The following is an 11,805-nucleotide window of genomic DNA, read 5'->3' as shown; positions in this document are numbered from 1 at the left end:
ATTGATTTCATTTTAATCTTGATACGTCCTTTTAAAGCTTCCCAAAACATGTTTCTTCTCATTCATTCATCATATTCGAACATCCGCCATTTTTCATCTAAGTTAGCAGCAAGTGAACCGCCCATCTTTTTTTCTACTCACCTTTTGCAATCTCTAATGGCCATTAATTAGCGCTATCTTGATTACAACACCCTTTTTGTGCTAGTTGTCCGTTTCAGATCGCACGCATTAGACGTTCATAATGTACATTTCAGCGCCTTCACATGTCATTCCATTCCTAGCGATGTCTCTCAAACGAATACCACTATTCTTTCCCGGACCACTCGTCCTACTATTCGTCACAATTTCTGTTCGTTTAACTGTGGCAGAAAAATTCCTACTGTATCATGTACAACCGAACGATTCCCGAGGAATGAGAGAACTGCGTAAGCTACAGATGATGGATCATAAATATCAGGTGAGCGAGATTTTGAGGAACTGTAGATTGGTTTCTTCTGCAGGTGCTCTTATGGCTACGGTTTGTTAGGATACTGGAAAGAGCGATTATTTATGGGATAGGAAGGCAGCCGTCATGGCAATGATACGTATGCCTGCTCTCGCACACGCGACGTGTTGTTAGGTGCCTCGTAGGGGACTAAACCTAAAAGTAGTTAGGTTAAAGACAGTGTATCACGAAATTGCGCGACCATGCTCAATTCCATCTAGTTATCTATAAAAACGACCGCTTTCCCGCGACCAATCTTCCTACAAGGCGCCTAACGACGAGCCACGTACGCGAGAGCAACCGTCTATCTCTGTGTCTATCAGCGAGCGGGACAGGCAGCGTCAGCGTCCAATTGGTTCTTCGCTCGTTCGTAGACGCGGCGCGTATGCCTGCTCTCGCATACGCGATGTGTTGCTAGGTGCCTCGTAGGGGATTAGATGCGAAAAAGCCATTTCCCCGCGTTTTCCATGCTAATTACGCGGAATAGAGCGTGATCGCGTTGGTATTCGCGACCTATGCCCCCAACCCTATCTATTCGTGAAGTGACTCCAATACTCTCAATTTCGTGGTATGCTATCTTCAGTAAATTGGAAATTCATTTGAAATCTAAAAAAAATTATTTGAAATCAGAATTGAAGGATCACTTTGTCATCAGTTTCATCGTTTGATAATCGAGAAAAAATAGCGCAGCCATCGTTTAATTACTAAAGTTTCTTGGTGTATAGAATTATCTCCTGATAATGTTGATAACATTAAAAGTGATTGAAAATTATTTAGAATGTTTTAATTTGAAAGAAGATCTCGAGTAGAGAATGCTTATGACGAATAGAAGATGAAAAAAGAGAATTAAGGGGACCTAGCGCACCTAAGTCACTGTAAACTTCAGCGAATGCAAAGAATGAACACAAAAAACGATTCGAATCAAATTGATTTGATTTAAACGCAGTGAGATGGAAATCAATGTTGTTTCCAGGCGTAAAAGAATGAGAAACGAGGTTTCTATTAATTTTTCTTGTGGAAAACAAATATGTGGAAAATTTCCTAGAAATGTAATAATTCTTCATCCGTTTAATCTTCCTGTAAGCGTTATCTAATCGTCTATACATCTATTGACAAGAACTATTGATGAATTCTTCCGTTCTGGTCAAGAATAAGTTTCTAATCAATAATTAGAAAACTAAAAACTTATATAATAAGTCAAATAGATAAAATAATCCCTATGTAGTGATAGAAGTGAAAGGTTTTTCTTATTGATAAGAATTTCAAGAGTTTAGATAGCACAAGGTAAGCATTTGACTACTATTTGGAAACGTAGGAAAAGTCCGGGAGAAAAAAGCGCTGTTCGAGATGTGATCTCAAATTCATTGCTGATATTTTATTAATTTCAATGATTTCAATGACATCTATATCTAAGTGAAAAAGTATTCAAAATAAATTAAATATTAAATGAAAATTTACTTCGCAACGACGAATGGTTGTTAGAAAAATTTTGAGCATTAATCTTACACGTTCAGTTTCAAATTACCCAGTACTTATCAGACTTTCAGCAGTTTCATCGATCGATTTCAGGTCGATTTCTGGAAGGAGCCGAATCATTTCGGCGATTTTGCTGACATTATGATCTCATCGAAGAACGCTTTGGACATGGAACGTCGATTCCGACGAGCTAATATCACCTACGATATTCGTGTGCCGGACGTGGAAAAGTGAGTGAGGATTGATGGACAGAAAATAGTGGCACAGAATGGAAAAGAGAATTTCTGGAAAACGCCTGGAGATTTCCAATGATATTCTGTACAATTACACTTTTCTATTTTCTTTTATTTCTTTTTTCATTCTCTTCTATTTTTATTTTTTTATTTTCTGTATATTTTTTAGGCTGATCATTCGAAACGAGCGGACTAACAGAAAACGAACAGGTTATGGACGACGTGCTCATGACGATCCAATACTGGATAGCGAACGTGAGTAGATATGTACGTAGTAGAGGTTTTAAATTGGGTACCAGTTCTCGTCATACAAATACACGAGTGCTGAAGTCACTTCTTCTCGCTTTTCCGTTTCTTTGCACGTGAAAAAAAAGATAGAAGAAATAGAAAAAATAGAAGGAAAAAGAAAAAAGAAAGAAAAGAAAAAATGAAAGTGATACAGTGTAGGCTCGCTCAAATACAACTAATTAGTGTGAAAACCAGTTCTCCTCGCCTCGGACCCATCGTTTCATTCCAGCTGATGGTGATCTATCACGTGTTGGGAAATTAAAGAAGGCGAAATATTCGTTTGGAGACTATGCATCCTACGCAGATATGATGAAATATATGCGTACCATTGAATTCTACTATCCAAATATTACAAAAATTGTTCGTCTTGGTGTCACACACGAAGGGAAACCGATTGAAGGAATGAAGGTTGGTCCCCGAACGAATGAATACGTAGAAAATACGCAGGCAAAAAAAAAAGATCTTTTTCACGTGAAATGCGCTCAAAAAAGCAATAGGTGTAGCTAAACTAAACCTTATATGTTCTATTTTTCTAAAATTTGTCCCGCACAGATTGGTTACCCGATATCTGCCACAAATAAACGAGCAATATGGGTAGATGGGAATATTCACGCTAGGGAATGGGCAAGCAGTCATACTGCACTCTTTTTTATAAACCAGGTATGTAGATGCTTTGAATTCTTCCCAGGACCCAACACGTCGTCTAGATTTGTAGCGGAAAGTATAGGTTCAGAGAAGAGATTTAGAAACTCCTGAAGTATCGCTTCAAATTTCGTTCTCCGAAATTTCTTCTTTCTGGTTGCTTCCACTGAGGAGGCGTTCATTCTCATTCGTGTTATCTTCTTTTTCAGCTTGTCTCCGGGTATGGTAAGGATGATACTATAACCCATTATGTGAATAGCCTCAACTTCTACGTGATGCCTTGCCTGAACCCGGATGGGTATGAATACACAAGATCTTCACCGAATCCCAGCGTAAGTACTACTGATAGGCAGATTTTTGCGCCAGAAGGAGCGATATCGCTGAATTTTGAATTGTGGTACAACCGTAACATAACCATAGTCAAACTCTAGTTGTGGGACCTCAGTTCGGGAAGAATTAATGAACTTAAAGTAATTAACCTATTGAAGGCATCACCCCAGGAATCTGGGGATTAGTGCGGGTTTCAGGTAGGTTATGTCTATAGATTATGGGGAGAAGGGTAATCCCGGCCATTTCTCCCTAATTGCCGTAGAAAACGGCTTTGAAGATGCGGCGCGTGCACTGCACAAGGCTGGCGCGCTCCAATCGAATTCATTGTAGAAAATAGCGCGCCGGAACGCCCGAAGCCGTACCTTCCGGGCGGTTTTTTTTACGGTGATCAGGAAGAAATAGACGGGATCATCCCCTCTTCATAATCTACTATCCCGTATACGAATACTCCACCTGAAATCCGTATAACCTCAGATTCGTGGGGTGATGCCTTTAAGTGGCTTAGTCTTAAGTGGCGTGCGCCTGCACAAAAAGTGCACTCTGTGACGTATATATACGTAATGGAGCGTTAAAGGGGTTAAGAGTACTCATCGGATTCCAATCTGGGCGGAAGAAACGGAGAATGGAGAACAGATAAAGCAAAAGATTTTCTGCGGACGCGCCGCGGTCTTCCGGGAGAACATGACCATTGTATTAATTCTCTCATCGTTTGCGAGCAGAAAATAACCAAATTAGGAATATTCTTAAGGGTTCATACCGCATCGTCAAGGGAATCACTTTCATAAAATGAATTGAAGGACGTTAGTTTGAATTAAAAGAGTCCGCTACACGTTTTTAAACGCCTGATCCACTAAACGCAAGGTTTTAAAATTGAGTAGCTGGTCATTATCGTGAATTTTTTCACACCTAATGTCAACACTTTTATGAATTTGTTATGTGAACTTTATATCTATGTAAAATTTGAAGTGTTTGCAATATGTTTATTCAGAGAACAATTACATTCTAATATGCTTTCTTGCCAGGTTCGACTGTGGCGCAAAAATCGTTCACCCGAAAAATGTCATCGTTCATTGTGGGGAGGTGAAAAATGCTGCCAAGGTGTCGATCTGAATAGGAATTTCAAATTCCATTGGGCTGGTTCGTTCTCTTCTCTGTTGATTGTTGTAGGGAGGCTTGCAGAGAGAGACAGGAATGTTTGCGTCTCGGTGCAGGACCTGTTTGTTCAGAGAAAATTGTTTTTGAAAATGATATGTCGTTGTTTTCCGCGAAATCAAAGGCCAACACATAAATAATGTTCGGAATGGTACCGGCATAGGAGCATATTGGTCTGTCTCTGCACCCACTCATCTCACACAAACGATTTCTTCATTTCCAGAGTCCGGCTCCTCCTACGAACCATGTTCTAATATTTATCATGGCGATCACGTCTTCAGTGAGCCAGAATCACGGTAATCAGACCACATCGAACACATTAATAGACCAATCACCAGTAAACGGACGAGTTTTAGTGCTGTACGCGACTTTTTGGACTCGGAGGAGTTGCGTGGGAAGGTGGACGGGTTCATTACCTTGCACTCTTACGCCCAACTCTGGATTTATCCCTATAGCCATGCACAGCAGAACTATCCAGAGGATATTAGCGAACTGGTTTGTTCACCTATATTTGAACTGATTGGGAGCTCCGCTTAGAGCGCAGAGAAGCAAAAAAAAAAGAGACCAGAAGGAGCCCTGGCGGAGCTTTCATTTTAGCGTCGCACCGCACGCCGAGCGATCAATCGACTGCATCGTCAATACGGGACCGAGTATCGTATGGGGACTGGAGCGGATACGTTGTGTTAGTTGTCCGAAGTTTTTTTTTTTTTTGCCAGTTGTTCTATGTATGAAAATCAACGAATTGATCTATATAATAGCGCCTGCTTCTGGTGGTTCGGACGACTGGGCAAAGGCGAACGGCATCAAATACGTGTATCTGGTGGAATTAAGGCCTGAATACGAACGTAGGGATGACTTTTTTTTTGGATTTCGCGTCAATACTGATCCTCTTTTTCATATCAAGAGCAAAATTCCAGTGTCGAACGGATTCATCCTACATAAGAAGGAGTTGATTCCGACTGCAGTTGAAACATTTGAAGGAGTGAAGGTTGGAAAAGTCGTGTCTTATACAGAGATCAGGCTATTTTCAGATTAAAGGCATCACTCCACGAATCTGGCGTAGCATGGAGTTTCGTTGGAGAATACCTATATTGGGTCGTAGGTTATGAATACAGTGGTGGTTCCGCTCATCTCTCCCTGCATCACTGTAAATAAATGGCTTCGGAATGCGGTTCCTTACGACGTCCTCCACTGCAATGCGCCACCCTTGCGCCTCGCTCCCGCTTGCGATTCATCGAATGAAATGAATTGTTTATTGGGGGGTCCGAAAAATTTTCGACAAATCGCAAGCGGAGGCGGGGCGCAAGGATGGCGCGTTGCAATAGAGGATGTCGTAAGGAACAATGTTCCGGAACCGTTTGTTTACAGTGATGCAGGGAGAGATGAGCGAAAGCATCCCTATTCATAATCTACGACCCGATATAGATATACTCCGACAAAAATCCAATCGGGTTCTTCAAATTTCATCAAGGCGCACCGCTTACCGATTCGTCGGCATATGCCTTCAAATTCTCGATTGATGCCATCCAAGAATACTACTCTAATTATAGCAAATAATAGAAAGGTTCCCCCAAATTAAGCCTTCCGAACGCAATAATTCAAATTTGTTGTGCGTTTATTCATGAAGGCGCACCGCTTACCAGATTGTCGGCATATTTTCAAATTCTCGATTGATGCCATCCTAAGAATACTTACTCTAATTATAGCAAATAATATGAAAGGTTCCCTACAAAAACCTGCAAATTTAATGCAGACTTGCCGGAGACGGTAAAATATTCAAATTTGTTGTGCGTTTATACTTGGCGTAATTTCATTAATGTGACGTCACTGTCCAGGAAGTGATTGAAGCGGTGCTCGAACACAATAAAATCCGTCGTGATCCGCTATCGCGCATTGCTCCACAACTCCGTAGAAAACAGCTATGTAAGTTTGATCAATCGATAAATGCCCACGTGACAAACATGAGATCCGTACTTCTTAGATCGAATGCATTTATTGGGCCTAGCGAATGGAATGAAATCGACATTGGCGAGCAGCGAAAAAACGTCCACATCACTGGCAACCGTCACTCCATCGACGCCTACCACAACACAGCGTACCCTCAGTTTCTATTTTTCTGTGACCCCAATTTAATGGATACGAAGTGTAGAAAACAAGCAAACTGAGATATGTGTAGTTCCAGAAACGACTACCATAACAGGAAGTGGGTCAGAAACAACCGGAGCCCCAGAGATTTTCGTACCCACGAGGTGAGCGATCGTAAAAATAATGGCCCTGGCACGAAAATTATCTATTAGGCCAAACGGTGGCCTCAAGATTGAAAGGGATACCTCAAACTGTAATTAGAGCATGCGCTTCGTTAAAAGAGCCAACGTCTGGACACAGAGAAGTGGAGTGTGTCCGTGTCTCGCTGCAGATGTTGGCCCAAAAGCTTGACTGGTGATACCATTTCATTACGGAACATTTATCTATGTTTTTAAAAAGAACTTTCCTTAGAAACTTCCTAAATCGGGTCTGATCCAAAAAAAGCGTGTTTTTTCTTCAGTTAGTTATGTACGTAGGCGGAGCTATCATCAATTTGCGGCACGTTTCTTAAAGGTGCATAGCATAAAATTTCCCCTATTATACATTGTTTTTCCCTAAAACTTCCCGTTTCCCGCCCGCTATTCATCTATGAAGAAAATCGCAAGGAAATCCTGACGAGTTTTTTTTTATTAATTTGGGAAGATGCCTTGAAAATTCTTGATCTCAAAATTGAAATTGAAATTTTAAAATTCCAAATTTCTCTTATGTTGAATTCAGCGCCATCATTTATACCTTTAAAAAATTCTACCAGTAGCAAAACAAAGCACATCGGCATTAGCAATTTAACGATTTTTTTTTTTGCAATCTAAAATGGGAGAAATAAAGTTGTAGCGTAGTCTTCGTTTTTTCAAAATGCGTCGCTGGAGCTAGCGGTTGCGATAGAGATGGGACCCTCACTCGTTGTGATCGGAACGGATAGATGAGTGAGAATCCCACCTCGATCGTAGCCGCTTACGCAACTGCAGCACACTTAAAGGCATCACCCCACGAATCTGAGGTGGTGCAGATTTCAGGTGGAGTATTTGTACATGGGATAGTAGATTATGGAGAGGGGAGGGGGTGATTCTGTCCATTTCTTCCTAATTGCCGTAAAAAATGGCCCGAAACATGAGGCGCCGCACAGGGCTGGCGCGCTCCAATCGAACTCTTTTTAAAAAATAGCGCCCCGAAACGCTCGAAGCCGTATCTTCCGGGCCATTTTCTACGGTAATTAAGAAGAAGTGGACGGAATCACCCTTCTCTCCATAATCTACGACCCCGTATACAAATACTCCACCGGAAATCCGTACAACTCCAGATTCGTGGGGTGATGCCTTTAATATGGACTTCAGGGCTCGACCATGGCTGACCTATCGACCGCGCGAGCGACAGACAACAAAATGGAGAAGCATGCATTTTGACAAATATACAACTACGGTAAGTGTCAAGTTCTCAAGAAAAAGAGAAAAATAGAGCTAGAAAGAGATCATCTTTTAAGACACCACATGCGGAAAGCACCGTAGCCGACAGAACGGACACAGTCACCGGTGATCCGATAAAAATCAATGGCGATGTGACGACAATGACACCGTCATCGGATGAGTTCACGATGACATCAACTGATCAACCGACGCTAACAACGATGCCACGACGTACCACAGAGATTGTGTTCTTCACACATACTCGTCCATCAACGTTTCGAGATCCGAAATGTCGTGACATGCGTTATTCGTGCGCATTTTGGCTACAACATAATCCTGCGGTATGTTCGGAACAGGAGTCTTTTATGAGAGCACAATGTGCGTACACATGCAAATTTTGTATCTCTGAGTTGGACACGCAAGATGAGGCGGAAAGGAAAAAACACTAACGGTACGTAGCACGTACTGTGACTGAATCATTTTTGCAATTATTCCAATTGTCCGGATGTTTTATTGTCGATTCTTCACCGTTGTTGTCGCATACATGTTGTACGATGTAGATTCCTCACGCCTCATTCATTTATCAACGGGTAGCAGTTATGTGCCTTCGTTTTTTCTAGTAGTTCTCGCGTTCTTTGTAGTGTTCTAGTTGCTTATCCATGCCTTCATGTCATGTCCTGTGTGTCGTTTGCTCAAGTTTCACGCATTTATTCCCCCTTTGATTACTGTATTTGCTTCGTATTCAGGTATTTTGTACGTCATTCAATACAATAAGCATCCATACAATTATCGAACATGTTACGTACGTACATACTTTACGTCTTGTTACATTTTGCCGTTGTCACACACTAATAAATTTGTTAACATTATTGTGATCATTGAAATATTAAATGAATAAGAAGGACAAAGGAAAAAGCCCTCAACAAAAATAAACATTTCTGTTATGAAGAATAAATAAGTGAAAATAATAAATAATAAGTAAAAAAAATACAGCAGATGGTGAAAACGATCTTCTGTTAGAAGTTTGAATTACAATAGTGCTCTCTTAATTAGACTAAGCTACTCCATCATGTCAACCGCAGCAATATCGGTTGGCACAAAAACAATAATGTTTTTGCTACGAGAAAAGAGCGGATGTAGCGCAGTTGGTGCGAGGTTCGGCTGCAACTCCACGGTTACACCGAATCCCCTCTAGTGCAAACCAAGTCTTTTTTGCCCGGGGTCGAATAATTGGTACCAGTCTTGTTTGGGACCTAATACACCTAATACATTGACCTTATACATCAAGTAGTCCCCGGCTGCATTATAGTATAGCTAGACGAGCACCGCGTAATTTAAAGGCATCACTCCACGAGTCTAAAGTGGTACGGGTGTTTCAGGTGGGCAATGCCTATATGGGGTCATAGATTATGGGGAGGAGGGTGATTCCGTCCACTTCTTCCTAATTGCCGTAAAAACGGCCCGGAAGATATGGCGCCGCACAGGGCTGGCGCGCTCCAATCGAACTCCTTGTTGAAAATAGCTCCCCGGAACGGTCAAAGCCGCATCTTCCGGGCCGTTTTTTTACGGCGATTAATAGGAAATGAGCGGAATCTCACCCGTCTCTGCAATCTACGATCCCGTATAGTCTTTGACCATCGGAAATCCGTATCACGTCAGATTCGTGGGGTGATACATTCAAGACGATTCTGAACTGAACGCGTCAGCGCATCCCAAGGGGAATGGCTAACTCTAGACACACTATTCTTTATACATAGGCGCAAATAGTTTTATTCCCCAAGACTACTAAAATGCCCAGAACAATAGAAAGGACATTTCCCGAATAATCCAGAAGGGAACATATTTGTGAAGGTAAAAAAATAAAATTAAGAGAAGGAGTATGACTGTATGTCAATGGAGTGGAGAGGAAATGATTCCACTGCGACCACCTCACAAGCCATAACTTGCTCCTATATGTAGATACCACATCGGTGCTTCACTCAACTTCATTAATTGTATTGTACTTCATTAATTTTTTTTCTCACATTCCTACACCATTCAAACTATGAACTCATTGAGTTTTCGGACAACTAAATCGTTCTTAAAATTTTCTAACAAAAGCAATAAATAATTCTTTTAGAAGATGTTATAAATGTTCTAAGACAGCTGAAAAAGAAAGCTTATTTTTTTCCAATAGTAGAGCGAATACAACTACATTTCACTATACAAAAACCAGTCTGCGGAAGAAATGATGCGATTGTGTGGGTGAGCCAGCACCTGCTGTTCATCTGAGCGATTTTAGTTGAATTACGGACGTTGCGCGGCTGCCTGCGTTCTATCGCGTAATAAGTTGCCTCGTAAGGGGAGCTGGACCACAAAAGGCTGTTCCTCACCTCTTTTTCTGGATTATTGGAGGGATCAGGCGTGATCAGGCTCTTACCCCTCTGCCTAATTCCACCCATTCATGAAGGTGCTTCAACGTCGTCAATTTGCTGATATGCTGCCTTTAAATGATTGGAATGACTTTTTGCCACGATTCAATTACATGCAAGATTTGTTTTAATGTAAAAGAAGTCAAAAATTAACGTAGCGAAAGAGACAAATAAGCAGAACTCATTTTCTTTTTCATTACTAAAGCGAGTCCATTCTAATCAAGCGAAACCAAGCGGCTGGTTCAGAGGCAGCATGCCATGAAATTGGTTTAGAGCCAGGATGCCACGAAATTGACGATGTCGGGATCATTCCATGAAAAGATGGGGATTCTCGCGTATCTCGTAGGAAAGTCCTTTCGCACCCCGTTTTTCTGCACGATTAGGGGAGAATTGAGTGCGGTCACGCACGTGCTCGTAATCTGCACCCCGAACTCTATATATTTACTCTATTCCGTCCATTTCTTCCTAATTGCCGTTTAAAAAAACGGCCAGGAAGATGCTGCGCGTGCACAAGGGTGGCGCGCTCCAGTCGAACTCCTTGTAGAAAATAGCGCGCCGGAGCGCCCGAAGCCGTATATTCCGGGCCGTTTTCTATGGCAATTAGGAAGAAATGGACAGAATCACCCTTCTCTCAATAATCAATGACCCAGTATACGGATACTCTACCTGAAATCCGTACCACCCCAGATTCGTGGTATGCTGCCTTAAATATACGAGGCTTACGGTGGTGTTAAATACAAATATTTTCTTTATACGAGACTACGGTAGTATACGAGGCTTACGGTGATGTTAAATACAAATTAATTCTCTATACTTTAAAAATTTTGTGTTTGGTATGTATGAATGTGCAAGAAACGATGTAGTTTTATATCAAAAATTAAACAATGAGTTACAATAAAATTAGATACAGTAGCCGAGAAAATAACATATGAATGACTTGAATTTTCGCTTTCGACGACAATCTGTACGAATGCGGAGGTCACCAGTCCCGTCAATCGATGAGACTGGCCTTCGATAAAGACGAGGTTGTCGAAATGTCACGCCATGTTTCACCAAAACCTCGTTAGAACAACAAAAATCCATTAATAAAGTCATGTTGAATTTCTTAACAAAACACCAATAAAATGATTACCAACCCTGCCCTTCTCCCTCTACTCTTCCAAAATGGAATACAAAAATTTCAAAAAAAAAATCTCTTAACTAATTACAGTTTGGATTTGATCGATCGGTTTTATTTCCGCAGTATTCTTGTGGTAAATTATACTATAAACATTACCGGAAGGATAATTTTTGACTACTCAAAT

General features: G+C 41.2%; 1 protein-coding gene across 1 annotated transcript; it reads left to right on the top strand.

The window, feature by feature from the left end:
• Nucleotides 1-283: 283 nt before the first annotated feature.
• RB195_007542 (uncharacterized protein) lies at nucleotides 284-8,539 on the top strand (the record flags this gene model as incomplete). Its single annotated transcript, XM_064181229.1, has 17 exons — nucleotides 284-457; nucleotides 2,054-2,190; nucleotides 2,363-2,448; nucleotides 2,711-2,889; nucleotides 3,034-3,141; nucleotides 3,333-3,455; nucleotides 4,476-4,590; nucleotides 4,829-4,901; nucleotides 4,962-5,100; nucleotides 5,203-5,287; nucleotides 5,364-5,450; nucleotides 5,523-5,593; nucleotides 6,441-6,528; nucleotides 6,587-6,700; nucleotides 6,788-6,854; nucleotides 8,022-8,106; nucleotides 8,168-8,539. The coding sequence occupies 17 exons, from the start codon at nucleotides 284-286 to the stop codon at nucleotides 8,537-8,539; spliced, it is 2,103 nt and encodes a 700-aa protein (XP_064038036.1).
• Between the last annotated feature and the right edge of the window lie 3,266 nt (nucleotides 8,540-11,805).

Source organism: Necator americanus, chromosome I (assembly GCF_031761385.1).
Source record: "Necator americanus strain Aroian chromosome I, whole genome shotgun sequence".
In the NCBI taxonomy this organism is placed as follows: Eukaryota; Metazoa; Nematoda; class Chromadorea; order Rhabditida; family Ancylostomatidae; genus Necator; species Necator americanus.
The sequence above is the reverse complement of the archived record's forward strand: the minus strand, read 5'-3'. Positions and strand labels throughout refer to the sequence as shown.